The sequence below is a fragment of the Salarias fasciatus genome, chromosome 9 (assembly GCF_902148845.1).
Source record: "Salarias fasciatus chromosome 9, fSalaFa1.1, whole genome shotgun sequence".
Classification (NCBI taxonomy): Eukaryota; Metazoa; Chordata; class Actinopteri; order Blenniiformes; family Blenniidae; genus Salarias; species Salarias fasciatus.
The window spans coordinates 4,904,549-4,918,147 of NC_043753.1; the positions used below are offsets into that span (position 1 = coordinate 4,904,549).

The 13,599-nt window shown below is 41.0% G+C and overlaps 1 protein-coding gene across 1 annotated transcript; it reads right to left on the minus strand.

The window, feature by feature from the left end:
- Positions 1-6,745: 6,745 nt before the first annotated feature.
- On the minus strand, positions 6,746-7,784 carry LOC115393975 (mitochondrial intermembrane space import and assembly protein 40-A-like). Its single transcript, XM_030099098.1, has 3 exons — positions 7,763-7,784; positions 7,367-7,465; positions 6,746-7,110 (listed from the first exon to the last, which is right to left on the minus strand). Exons 1-3 carry the CDS (start codon positions 7,782-7,784, stop codon positions 6,746-6,748), a joined length of 486 nt encoding a protein of 161 aa, XP_029954958.1.
- Between the last annotated feature and the right edge of the window lie 5,815 nt (positions 7,785-13,599).

A 13,599-nucleotide genomic window follows, 5' to 3' on the forward strand; every position in this document is an offset into this window, starting at 1 on the left:
CCTCTTCACCCACATCACTCATCTTCAGTCAGGCTGAGAGAGAATCAGGACAAACCTGTTCAAGAGGCACAGATCATTTCTTTTGACGTCCACGGAGAAAAAACTCAGTCACTCTTTGACATTAGAAGACAAAAACTGGACAAACTCTCACCTGGTTCTCCTCCTCTGACACCGCTGACTGGAAGTCGTCCTCTGGACTTCTTGGTTTCCTGGTTGGACTCTTGTCCTCAGAGACATAATTGTACCTGGATCACCTGAACACAGCTGCTCCTCCTCCTTTATGCTGACAGGAAATCTGAGACGTGTCCTCCAGTTCTCTGACTGAGGCTGGACTTTAAGGCTAAAGATTAACTTTTTGAAAACTTCCAGAGTCCAACTCCACCAACGGGGACTCTGCTCCTGGTTTATTGTTGCTACTTTATTCCTTTATTGTTTTATCTTTTTCAATAAAGACAATAAATGAAGTAGAGTTGAGACTGTGTCTCCTGTCTGTGCAGCTCAGCCTCCATCTGATATACGTTGTTAATATTTAGGTAAATTTGTGCAATAACTGATAGAATCTTGTTGTCATGTTCAGCAGTGGCAGAGCAGAATAACTGTGACAACTTCTTTACCTCACAGGCCCTCAGCCTGCAGCTGCTGATAAGAAAGCAGTGCATGATGGGAACAGTACAGAAGAATAAACCTTTTTAATCACAATATGAAGGTGTTGATCATCTTGACAATAAACACTGATTTTGCTGAACAGATATAAACATAAAGTTTAATGCAATGAATCTGTGTGAATGAAACAGTGAAATGTTTTAGGAATGAAAGTGTGTGATGATTATTATCATCAAAGGATTCAGAAACAGCTTCCTCACTAACTTTGATAGAAACCACAGTGACATTAGTGAAATAAAAAAATACAAAGTCTAAATGATTCCTATTTCTCTACTCAATACTTTTTTACTCTCAGTACTGTAAATACCTCATAATAGTTGCATTAGTATCACACAAAGAAGCTCACTCTGTGCTTCACTGCTCTTTGGTCCTCATTGTTCGAGGCTAAACTGACCTTTTTCGACTCCCGACTTCATGAAAGAAGTTTAAAAAATGCCCAGCAGGAGTCGCGCTGTGTGGATTTCCTCATCACTCCCTGTTCCTGCTCAATGTCTCCATCAATAGAAATGTGGACACACTGAAAAAAGCGGGTTATTGTGATGTTATTTTCATGTTTTACCATGTGAACATCATTAAACCAGCACTACGCTGGCTTCGTCAATACACATTTCAAACAGAACTTCTAGGAGAAAAGAATCATGCTTCATTTTCACACATAAACACTGAAACTGGAGCCATCAGAATCAGAATCAGAATCAGAACCAGAATCAGAATGGTTTTATTGTTGTTATACGGTGTACAGTGAGATCGGACAGTTTCTCCTCTCCAGTGCAGGCACAATAAATATAACAGTATTTGGCCACACTTCCCTTGTTCTGGACTTCAATAATAATGTATAATCTGAGACATAGGCGGATCTAGGGGGTGGCTACTTGGGCTCAAGCCCCGGATGTTTTGTCAAGAGCCCCGGATCGCGGATCCGAGCTGGTCTGAGTATAATGTGTAGTACTGGAATTCACCAGAGAGTGGCAGCATGCGCTGGAGAGCAGCCAGCAGTCTGCCGCCTGTCCAGAAGAAGAAACGTTCAGGACTATGCGCGCCAGTCACTGCTCCTTGACTCTACTGCTAACCAGAGTCAACTCAAGTAAGAAGTAAATCAGAAGCTTTTTCAAAAAGCGGACGTCGCCACCAGCAGCAGCAGCAGCAGCAGCAGCAGACGCAGAAGCTGCTACACGGATTGATGTTCCCGGTTTGTGAAACTCTTGACTGATTTTGCTGGCTGGCTGTCAGTATTATCTGTTAATACCAACAACAACACAACCGCACTGAAAATGAAAGACAGCAAGATCAAGGTTACATTCCAGGATAAGACAAAAAAAAAAAAAAACCTTTATGAAATATGAATGAAAAGTATTACTAGCAAAATGATAAAAGTATTCATTGTGCAGAAAAGTGCTCTCTGTCAGTGCTTTGCCATTGTATAGGATGTTTTTGGATTATTATACTGTATATTACTACTGCAGATGTTTAAGCTTGTCCTAATTTTAGCTACCGTATTGGCCCGAATGTAAGACGTTTTTCTTTTCCAAAAACTGCATCCTCAAAAGTGGGGTCGTGTTATAATCGCGGACTTACGGTAGATGGTCAATACGCATCCGCGCCGCTAGATGAAGCCAAAGTATCACTGACCAGAGAGCGAGTGAAGTGATGAAATGAGATCAAATGATCTGATGAAAAATGGCGGATCATCTGGAACAAAGGGGCTGAACGCTGGACAACTGAGCAAACAACAGAGGAGAAGTTATGATACCAACTTTAAACTGATGGTGATCAACGCAGCAGAGTCATCAAACTACTGCCAAGTCGCCAGGAGGTCTGGTGGAGCAGAGCCTCGTTCTTATTGGAGAGCACAGAAAAAACGCCTGCAGAATACAACACTATGAGAAAAGCTTTCCGTGGTCCCGAGGGCGACGTAATATGTACACTTTTGGGTGGTTCAATCAACGGTTAATGATGTATTTTCCAGCTAATCCAAGGGAGTTTAAAACTGTTCATTTATTTAAAGAAGAGGGAGAATTTTCTAATCTCATCAAGAAACATTTCAAACATTTAAGCTCAATATATCAGTATGTTTCATAGGTTTTATTTCTAAATATTTTTATTTATTTTAGTTCATGTGTGAGTGAAGAGGAAAAGACAGGAGATGGCCCACATTTAACATTCAAAAAAAGGCATGACAAGACATGAGAACAGCTCTGAAATATTGTATTTAAAGAGTAACAGAGACAGAAGAGAGGAAGGAGTGAAATAGTGAGGGGGAAAATGAACAGGAAATCATAAAAAATGTGCAGAGAAAGCAAGAGAGAAGAGACAGGAGGATTGAAGACAGGACTTGAGGACAGGATTGAAGAACAGAGCAGTAAAGGAAAGCAGAGGCGCCAGCCAGGATCACAGGTAGCCTGCAGTAAGGAAATAAGGTGTTTTATTTCTTTAGTTTATGATCAGTCTGAATAACTTTTGTATTTCATATTTTTTACTTTCTGTTGACATGAGGCATAAAACAATGACTTCAAGGCTTCTGGTGGTAAGACATTTGCGTCATTAAAGGGTCTGATTTTTAAGTGTTCTCCGTGCCTTTCTCAGCTTTGAATCGGTGGTAAGTTGATGTAAAAAAAAAAATACATAAAATAAAATAAAATAAAGATAGTGTAGTGTGTGTGGCACAAAAAATGAAGGAAAAAATAAACTGGCATCTGCACCCTCAGGGCTAAGCCCCTGATCTCCTAGAATCCTAGATCCACCCCTGATCTGAGATGAACATCAGTCCTCCTTATCTGTGTTTATATGTCAGCCTGTGGATTTATGTAGATGGAGTCTTTCTACATTGAAAGACTCCATCCCAAACTCTGCCCCAACCAATTTGCAAGTGTTTATCGTTTGCATGTTTTAAAGGTGCCTTAAGGAGTTTGCACGTTTTATTGGAAACAGCGCCCCCTGCAGGCCTTGGGCGTAATGCAGCTTAGTGAAAAACTTGTCCCTGTGGCTCCAGTGCACGGAAGAGGGGGAACTCCGTCTTCGCTCGTTTAGAAGCACTCAAGTAAGATTTAAGTTTCTTCTACCTGGTGGAGTCTGTGTGGAGCTGTGGCAGTGCTAGAAGCCAGTCTGTTCTTACTTTCTGGAAGATCCTGCTCAGTTGTTGCTCACTAAGCATCTGGCGGAGTAATGGCGGACAAAGTGAAACTTATCCAGCCGGAGCGCGCATTACGTCATTCCTTTCAAATTCTCCCCAAAAAAAGTGCTGGTGTCGGACCGGCACTGCAACTTTCAAGTGACAATTTAGCGCTGTTAGAGGTTCTGGTAATGAATGTGTCAGGGCACATTGTACACATCATTAAAAATGTGTCACATATTTATGGTGGAAAATAAGTATTTTTAAGGTTGTAAAACTCCTTAATGCACCTTTAAATCACGTGAAAATTCAATAAATCAATAAATTCATTTTTTTTCTCACTCCTTTGGCGTAATAGTTGCCTGCAAAAGGAGTTTAACATCTAACAGGATTAACTGGGTTCGTCTGGAGCAAGAATGAAGAAACTGCCAAGAGCAGAGTCTGACTCTTTGATATAGAACCAATCAGGATGTTTCCAGTAGAGACAGCAGAGACAGAAAGCTGCAGTGGTTGTTTGATACTGAGGAACATGACCAGTCCAAAGTTTGGACACACTTTCTCCTTCAATGTTTTTTTTTTCCTCTTCTTTATTGTCATGACTATTTGCATGATCGATTTTCAGTGAAGGAATCAAAACTATGAATGAATACATATGGAGAGTGACATAAGACAAAGCATGTTTTATATTTGCTTTGCTGACGGCACTGCAAACAACCGGCCTTATTTAGTTTCAACTTGGTTTAAAGAGACAGTTCGACCCAGTCAGGGTTTGAGGAGCTGCTCATCCAGGTTGGGTTCATGGTTTTGGTCTTTGGCTTCATGGGGTCTCTCATTTTTTGATTTTTAAACAAAAATACATTTAATCCAGGTTAATATGATTGTATGTTCTAAAAGCTTTGTGGCACATATCAGCAGAGAGGACGGCTGGCTGTCCTCTCCCCTCCCTCATATCTACTCCACCTGGTGCCTCAGCAGAACTCAGAACCTCATCAAGGACAGATCACATCCAGTTTCCAGCTTGTTGATCTGTTGCCCTCTGAGAGGCTTCACAGATGTATTAAAGTGAGGACAAACAGCAAACTGTTTCTTTCCAAGAGCATCACCATCCTAAACTCTCACATGAAACAGCTGCTCAACAATATAATGCAGCTCTGTCTCTGCTGCTGCTCACTGAGTCACATCCACTCAACTCCTGCAATACTCCTGGGAGCAGTATTTAGATTTTTTTTTTACAAAAGTTGATTTTAAATAACAACTAATGTTTTGACCATAAAGCATCAAGTAACTTGAACTTAAACTTTGTCATCATCTTGAATAAAAATAAATTCTTGCTTAAATATAGTAAATGACAAACTTATTATCACTTTAATGAAAAGAAAGTATTAAACTTAAAGTTCTCACTCGCAGCTGGAAAGTCCCCGGTGTTCCTGAATGCAGACATTTCTCCCTGAAGGCAGTGGAGATATTTAAACAGACACCATTCCGCAGCTCTTACCAGCTGTCCAGCCGGGTCGAAGACTTCTTTTGCACAGGTTAAATCCAGAGAACACTTTTCTGATCATTACCAGATTCTGTTCTGTGTCCTCCTCCTGCTCCATGCAGGAAGGCTGCAAGACAGGTCTCCTCCCCACCCAGCTGGCCAGGAGCATCAGTCAGGTGACTGAATTCACCTGGTCTTTCTCCTTCCTGATGGGGGATGGGAGACGGAGCCAGCTCACAGCCAGTTTTGACAGAACAGCACTGGAGTGGGACCCAAAGTTCACGACCTCTGCTTCAATTATTTCCATGAGGCTCGACTCTCTCAGATACCTCAGTGGCTTTCTGGTCTGGTTTCTTTAGGTTTTAAACTTTAAAGCTCAAACACTTCTCCATTCTGGAAGCTTGAAGGAGGCTCCAAAACAATATTCAGGTTCATGCTGACACCGACTGGAAATGGAATGATTGTGCAAATTTTATGTCTCTCTGACTGTCGTATTATAACTGATTTCCTTGTTTACAGCACATTGTACATTTAACACAGTGCAAACATTTTCACCAGCAGGCATTAAATGATCTTAATGTGTGGCAATAGTTTTGTTTTTTTCCTATGAAGAGTCTAAAGTTAAATTACAATTTAGTCATGTTCACTAAAAATACAGAAACCTTGAAGAACAAAACCCACAGGATTCATGTCAACTGTTGTCCATTTTTTGAAAATTCACATTTCTTTGTGACAAAGAAAAGAATTGTTGAGGCACAGCTTCAGCAGAGTTGGAATCAGTGACATTTCCTTGAAGCTGGATGGCGTATTGTGACCGGCCCCATTACCATGGATGTAGTGACTGAACCATGAGGCACTCAGCTGGGAGCAGGGAGAGATCCGCTCAGAACGCACTTCAAAGAAAACTCATCCAAAGTCATTGTCCATGTTGGGGGAGGTTCCCATTTATTTGAAATTATCAGATGATATTATAGCTCAAACTAAAGATTCCAAATATAACAAACAAAGACAACAGTTGCATGAGCATAAAAACTGTATCATCTCTAACACCCGAATTAATCGGCGCCCCTCTGGAACCTGTGGCTGCCATTTAACACACCTGGTGCACCTCCAGACTGCTGTCACTGTGAATAAACAACAACAAACACACACAGGTGACAAAACCAACCAATGTTTCCCTCAATCTTGTAGACAGAAGTTGCGATAAATGAATAATCCACTCCTATAACCTGATCCACTGTCTTCTGCCACTGATAAAAGGCATCAATAGAACTATCGATAGGCAGAGACTACTTTTTTTAATAGGATCCAAATTTTAACAAGACTCGAGATCTGAAACAGATCTGATTAGGTGTTCACGAGACAGAGGCCCTGTTCACACTTGGCGTTAACTGGTGAATTACGGGAAGTGTTGAGTACTGATGACAGGGTGGGGTGGGGGGCAAGCGTCACTTCAAGCACCGCAGAAAAGCCCAAATTAAACATCAGTGACTTTAGCTGGCAGTCTGGCCGTCTGTGGCTGAGGAGCTGTCAGGCGTGACCGCAGAAGGAGCCGGAGATGGTTCACTCTCGGGCGATAAGGCAGAAGTGTCAGGTGGGGCGGCGGAGGTCAGAGCAGAGTCGGACTCCTGCTGAGTGGCGACGTCTTCGTCTTCCTCCTGGGGGTAGAGCTCGGGGTTCTTCTGGATGCATTCCTGCAGGTTACGGACGTTTTCAAGGCAATTGGAGCCCTTCACCTCTTCTTCACTGTAGTGGAAACAGGAAAAGGCCTCCTTGAACTGAGAGCCACATGGTCCACTGGCCATGCCTCCCAGACATGGGCAGTTCCAGTTTATGTCTCCACTGGGCAGGATCAGACCTGCAGCAACCACACAATTATCAGTAAACAACAGACTAATAAAATATCCACTCTTGACTTATTGATAAAATGCTGATGAAGTACTGACTTTGAGAAACATTTAATAGATAACAAGGGCACTGCTGAGCTTAATTAAAAAGAAAAAAAAAACTACCTAAATCTTCTGAAGCTTTTAAATGACTATGACCATAGAAAATAAGTGGAATTAGACCTTGGGGGACTGTTTAAAGGACAGTTCAGAGGCGGAGGCACTCACCCTGCTCTTCGTAAGGATCATCGGGGTCATCTGCTACTAGCTCGGCATTGCTGGGTGCCTCCTGGTCTTCTTTGGTCACAAATATGATGCGATCTTTTCCTTCAGTGACGTCAAAAGACAAAGTGATTAGGTTCCACTCATAACAAATGCGTTATGTGATTTGAAGAACCCCTTTTTCTTTAGTTTTATTAAAATAGCAGCTGTGAGTGCGGGACACCGTGCAGCTCTGAAACTTTAAAAGTAGCATTAAGACGGTCACAGCCCTCTAAAACTTCACAGGAACACTCACCGGATAACACGGACGAAACGAAATGCTGTCTGTTAGCTTAGCATGATAGCTGTGTGGTGACTTCGCTCAGCCACAGGCACAAATCAAATATAAAAGAAGATTTTTACCTTCGTGCCTGCAGTAAGACATGTCTGCTGTCTGCTGTCAGACCCAATGTCCGCCACAAGAGACGACCAGTGAGATCTACCGGGGAGATTTCCTCCGATAGTCCAGCCGTTACAGCCCTCTGACCTGCACAGGGCACAGTCATGACGTCACCGAATGAGCGTAACCATTTATTTTTTAGAAATAAAAAATTAAACTTTACAAGGTTTTTTCTTGTTTTTATTTTCAGAGTATAGCATTTTACAACAGAGAACATTTATGGAAAATTCAAAGTAATAACATTAAAACTTTTTATTTATTTATTTATTAAAGATTGGATCCCCATTAGCTGTCACCAAGGGTGACAACTAATCTTCCTGGGGTCCATAACTACATACAACAATTATAAATAAGAACATAAGCATAGTACATAAAACAGTGAGCAGAAAGGATAAAACAACTACTCATAAAACGCAGTGCATGAAGACCATTAAACAATTGAATAAGAAAAAGAAGTAAAATAAATATACACACACAATTAAATAGAAGACCAGAAAACCAGATACAACAAGACAATGATACAAATGAGACATACAACAAGAACTAAGAATGCACCTGCAATGCAATCATGCTTTGAGGATTTTCGTGACCATGGTTTTAAAAGCTTTTATGTTGTTCTCCTTTCTTACAGTAGAAGGTAGACTATTCCACAGATTCGCTGCCCTGTACATCACCGTTCTTCGCATTGCCCCAGATTGAGCCTTTGGAAGCGATATGTAATCTGCCACATGGGATCTAGTCAAATGAGAGTGGCGATCATGAACATAGATAGTTTTTTTCATTTAGAGGCCTAGCTTTCATTTTTATCCGTATATTCTGAAAAAAAGTTCCAAGATTCCTCTGTAATCTCTTCTCCACATGTAGCCATGACAAGCACTGATGCATATAGTCAATGTGAGTCCGAAATGGGCAACGAAGAACTAGTCATGCAGCTTTATTTTGCAGCACCTGTAGTTTATGAATATCTTTTTTTGTGGTACCCGACCATATGACTGAGCAATAATCCAGATGAGATAGAACTAAAGACTGAATGACATATTTAACTGATGATTCTGTCATGAAATAAGCACATCGTCTGATGGCAGAAAGAGCTCTACCCATTTTTGTCACAATCTTTCCAATGTGACTAGTCCAGCTCAAGTGATCATCTATAGTTACGCCAAGGAGAACAAACTTTTGCACCTGCTCCAGGGGTATATTATTTACGGTGAGGGACAAAAAGTTTCTGTTCTTAGGTTGCTTCCTAGTGTCCAGAATCATGCATTTCGTTTTACTAACATTTAAAACTAGTCTGTTAGACTCTACCCATTCAAATACATGGTCTAAATCACTTTGAAGCACATTATTCAAAATTTGCAGGTTCTCTGAACCGTAATATATAGTTGAGTCATCAGCGTACATGGCTACATGGGATCTATCTAAGATGAAAGGAAGATCATTTGTAAAAATAGAAAAACACAGAGGGCCAAGGCAGCTACCCTGAGGAACACCACATTCTAGCTTCAGCACAGAAGAAAAACTACCATTGAAGTACACTGACTGTGATCTATTTGTTAAATAGCTGTTAAACCACTTAAGAGAACAAGCAGAAAAGCCATAAGCAGACAGTTTATTCAGCAATAAGTTGTGATCTGTCACGTCAAAGGCAGCGCTGAAATCTAAGAACACAGCACCAACATAATTTTTTGCATCAAGTTCACCTAGCCAATCGTCTGTCATATGGACAAGTGCAGTAGAGGTAGAATGGCTCTCTTTAAAGGCATGCTGAGAATCAGATGTGATATTAAAATTCATAAAATATTGTGATATTTGTCCAAATATGAGCTTTTCCATAATCTTGCTCAAAACGGGCAATATACTAATGGGTCTGCTATTAGTCCCACTAAGAGCCAGCTTATTATCCTTAGGTAGGGGGATGACTTTAGCCAATTTCCAAATATTGGGGAACAAGCCCTCTTTTAAACTCAAATTAAAAATGTGACAAACAGGCTTGGCAATATATTTCGCCATTAATGAGATCATTTTCCCATCTAAGTAGTCCAGCCCAAATTGTTTGCTATTCTTTACTGATTTCAATAGTTTTTCTACTTCTTGAGGGTCTATAGGATCAAAAGAAAATGTACAATTTTTACCTTTCATTATTACATTTTTAATTACTTCAATAGAATAGCTGCCACTTAGATCATTTGATGTTTTTACACTCTTAAGCCGTATTTGTTTTACTTTATTGATAAAGAAGTTATTAAAGTAGTTTGCTATCTCAATTGGTTTAGTTATATACTTTCCTTCAGTTTCAATAGTAGCAGAATCATGGCTTTTAGATCTTCCAAGTAAGTTATTAATAACGTGCCAAAGTTGCTTTCCGTCATGTTTTGCATTCTTTATTTTAGTGACGTAATAAGCTTTTTTTAGTTGTTTGTTCTTTTTAGTTACAGAATTTCTGAGTTTACGATATTTATCCCATGTACCGGGATCATGGTGCCATTGTCTTTTTAATATTCATTTTCCTAAGAGGTGCATGTTTATCAGCCACTTTTTGGATCATATCATTAAAAGCTTCAAGCGCAGCGCTAGTACCATTCTCAGAAAACACAGCCTGCCAAGTCAACGCCTTTATATCAGAAATAAAATTTTCTGGAATAAAATATTTATAGGACCTTTGTAATAAAACTCGGGGGTTACCCTTTGGTGCCTTAATTTTCCTACAAAAGGTGATAATGTTGTGATCACTAAAACCAATCGGGAGGGAAGCAACATCAGTTCAAAATTCACCAACGTTAGTGTATACATGATCAATGCATGAAGTGGACGTTCCACCAGATGATCAAGCAGAAATTCTGGTTGGCACATTGACAATTTGAGTTAGATTACAGCTTGTCAGGATAGTAATCAATCTGTCTTTTAGAGCAGAGGGAGTGAGCCAATCTATGTTAAAATCACCCAGTAGATATATTTCACCTGGTCTGTCAGAAACATTCATCAGCGCTTGACACAAGTCTTCAGTGTACTGAACAGCAGCGCTTGGAGGTCGGTAGCAGCTGCCAATCACCATTGGTTTACGATGAGGAAGTTGAACTTGTAACCACAGCAATTCAAGAGATGGGAGCATCAAGTCATGTCTAATTTTAACAGCAATATTATTTTGGACATAGATGGCTACTCCCCCTCCTCTCCTATTTCTGTCTTTCCTATAGACACTAAGGGCCTCCACACACTACAGGATAATCGGGCCGAATTTTGCCCCGATCCTCTCCTCCCGATCGAGGCCGACAGGGTCCGATTGTCAGGAGTATGCAAATGAGTTCGGGTCCGATCTTCGTGTAGTGTGCGGTGTGTTCCGAGAGATTTTTGCCGGTCGGAGCCTCTCGGGAGGCGTCGGAAGGGGAGATCGGAGATAATGAACATGTTCAATATTTCCGATCGCAAATCCTGTAGTGTGTGGTGCGCTCCGAGAGGCGCCGATCAGCTCTGAGTAGAGCTGTCCACACCCTCGAAATAAAGCTCTCTGATTGGATGAACAGCTCCGTCTCACCAAGGTGCCGCTGATTAAAAACATCCACTCACAGCTGTCAGAGCTGGATGATGAATATATGTCTGTGAAATATATTCACTATATGACAGTGAAACAGAAAAGCCAGAGCTCTAAACTCAGCCGTGCAGAAAGTGATGGTTAATCCTATCGCTCCTGGATGAACTGGATCCTCCATTCAGACCCAAACTCCGATCTAATATCTGCATCTCCGCCAGTCCTGCAATAATCCCAATGTTTTAATTAATCTCCGTTATTAACCATCACGGAAGAATGGGGAAGAAAAAAATAATAATAAAAGAAAAAAAAACTTTCCACTGATTCCGTGCCCTCAGAGACAGAGCGGACTATAATGAAACTTTCCTAATCAACGTATTTTTACTCTGATTTAAACTATCAAATCTGTGGACATAAAGAGTGATTTAAGATATTTGATGATTTAAAAAAGATTTTAAAAAGTAGCTTTTATTTGACACGGTCTGCTAATAACTTTATTCTACTGCTGCACTCGGGACTCAAAAGTAAAAAAAAAACAAAAAAAAAAAAAACACACAAACAGATTAGCTAATAAACTGAATTATTATTAAATGTAAATTATAATAAAATGATCTGAAACTATGTTTCCCTCTTCTGTACTGGAACATTTAAATTTTCTAACAAGGTGCTGACAGTCCGTGCTCCGTGCGCACGGCGGGTGGGGGTCTGCACTGAAGGAGCGATTCCAATGTGAATGAATGAACTGAGGGAACGAATGAGTTCTCCACTTATTATTGAAAGTGGAGATGAATGTAAAAACAGCAAAGAAGGGAAACAGCACAAAGTCACGTCGGACGACGTGAGATTTGGAGGAGTGAGGAGCCGATTCTCGGCTGAAGAATCTGCTAGTGTGTGGTCTGCTCCGGAGTGACACCGCACACTAGAAGATCAGGAGAGGAAGATTGGTTACGATCTGTCCTCTGCTGTCTTGTAGTGTGTGGTGTCTGAATCGGGGAAGATTGAAAACATCCTGTAGTGTGTGGCCAGCTTAAACCCCGATATGGCTATCTCAGAGTCCTCAATTGTGTCTTCAAAGTGCGTCTCAGATAATGCAATAATGTTAAAATGATGTAAGTCAATTAATCTAGACAGCTCAAATACCTTGGGTGTTAAACTACATATGTTTAAATGAGCGATTAATAACCCTTTTTTAGAAAAAGCCATAAGATCTTAAAAAGTAAATATAAGACCAAAGATAAAAACTTGGGTATCAGCCATTAAGAAGATATTTACATAGATCGACAGATCAGGGGGGTCTTCGGAGTGCTGATTCGAGGGTGAATGACGAGCTGATCATACTTCAGGAAGGCGATGTCACCACACTCACGTGCAGCACGCATTTTTGGCAGTAACTCTTTCCTTCTCTGACGAACAGCCTCAGTGAAGTCCTCACTGATGAATATTTTAGATCCTTTGAGACACTTGGCTTTCTGTAGGACATCCACCTTGTCCTTGTATTTCTGGAACTTCACCAAGATAGATCTTGGTCTGTCCTTCGCATCCCTCAGTTTCCCAGTCCTGAACGCACGTTCGATCTCTGGGTTCCCCTGGATATTGAGCTTTTCAGCAATGATACTTTTCACCTTCCTTTCAGAGTCAGCCCATGATTCACCAGGTGTTTCCTCAATCCCGTCAAACAATAAGTTATTTTGTTTTGACAGGCGCTCCAGGTATTCCATCTTGTCAGTGACTGTCAGCAGACTGTCACATATTTTCATAAAGTCTCCCTGTAAGGAATTATGGTTTTCAGAAGTCTTAGCTGCAGCAACTTTAATGTCATCAACCTCTTTCTGGGTGTACTGGAGACTCGTTTTAATCTCTTGCAGTTCTCTGGACAGTGCATCCAGTCTTGCATTGGAGGTATCGAGTATTAATTTCACAAAGCCCTTGAAATTATCGTGTTGTTGCTGCAATAGTGAAGTGAACATGTCTTTTTGTTGTTGTAAAAGATCTGTAACCTGGGAGAGTGACACAAAGTCCTCATCCTGTTTTGTATCATGTTTAGACTTAGGTGGCATGCTAGTGCTGGTCCGGAAAGAAGAAGAAGAAGAAGATGATGATACCGGTGCTGGCACTGATCACAGTGGCAAAATTGGCATAGCACTCAGAGCTGCAGACCTCTGAGGTGTGGGCACGTGCCTGCTCCTATCCGGGCAGTTGGAATGCAGGCTCGTGATAGCTTAGCTGGCGATAGCTTAGCCTCCGTTAGCTTGGCCCGATGATGTAGTCGTCAGC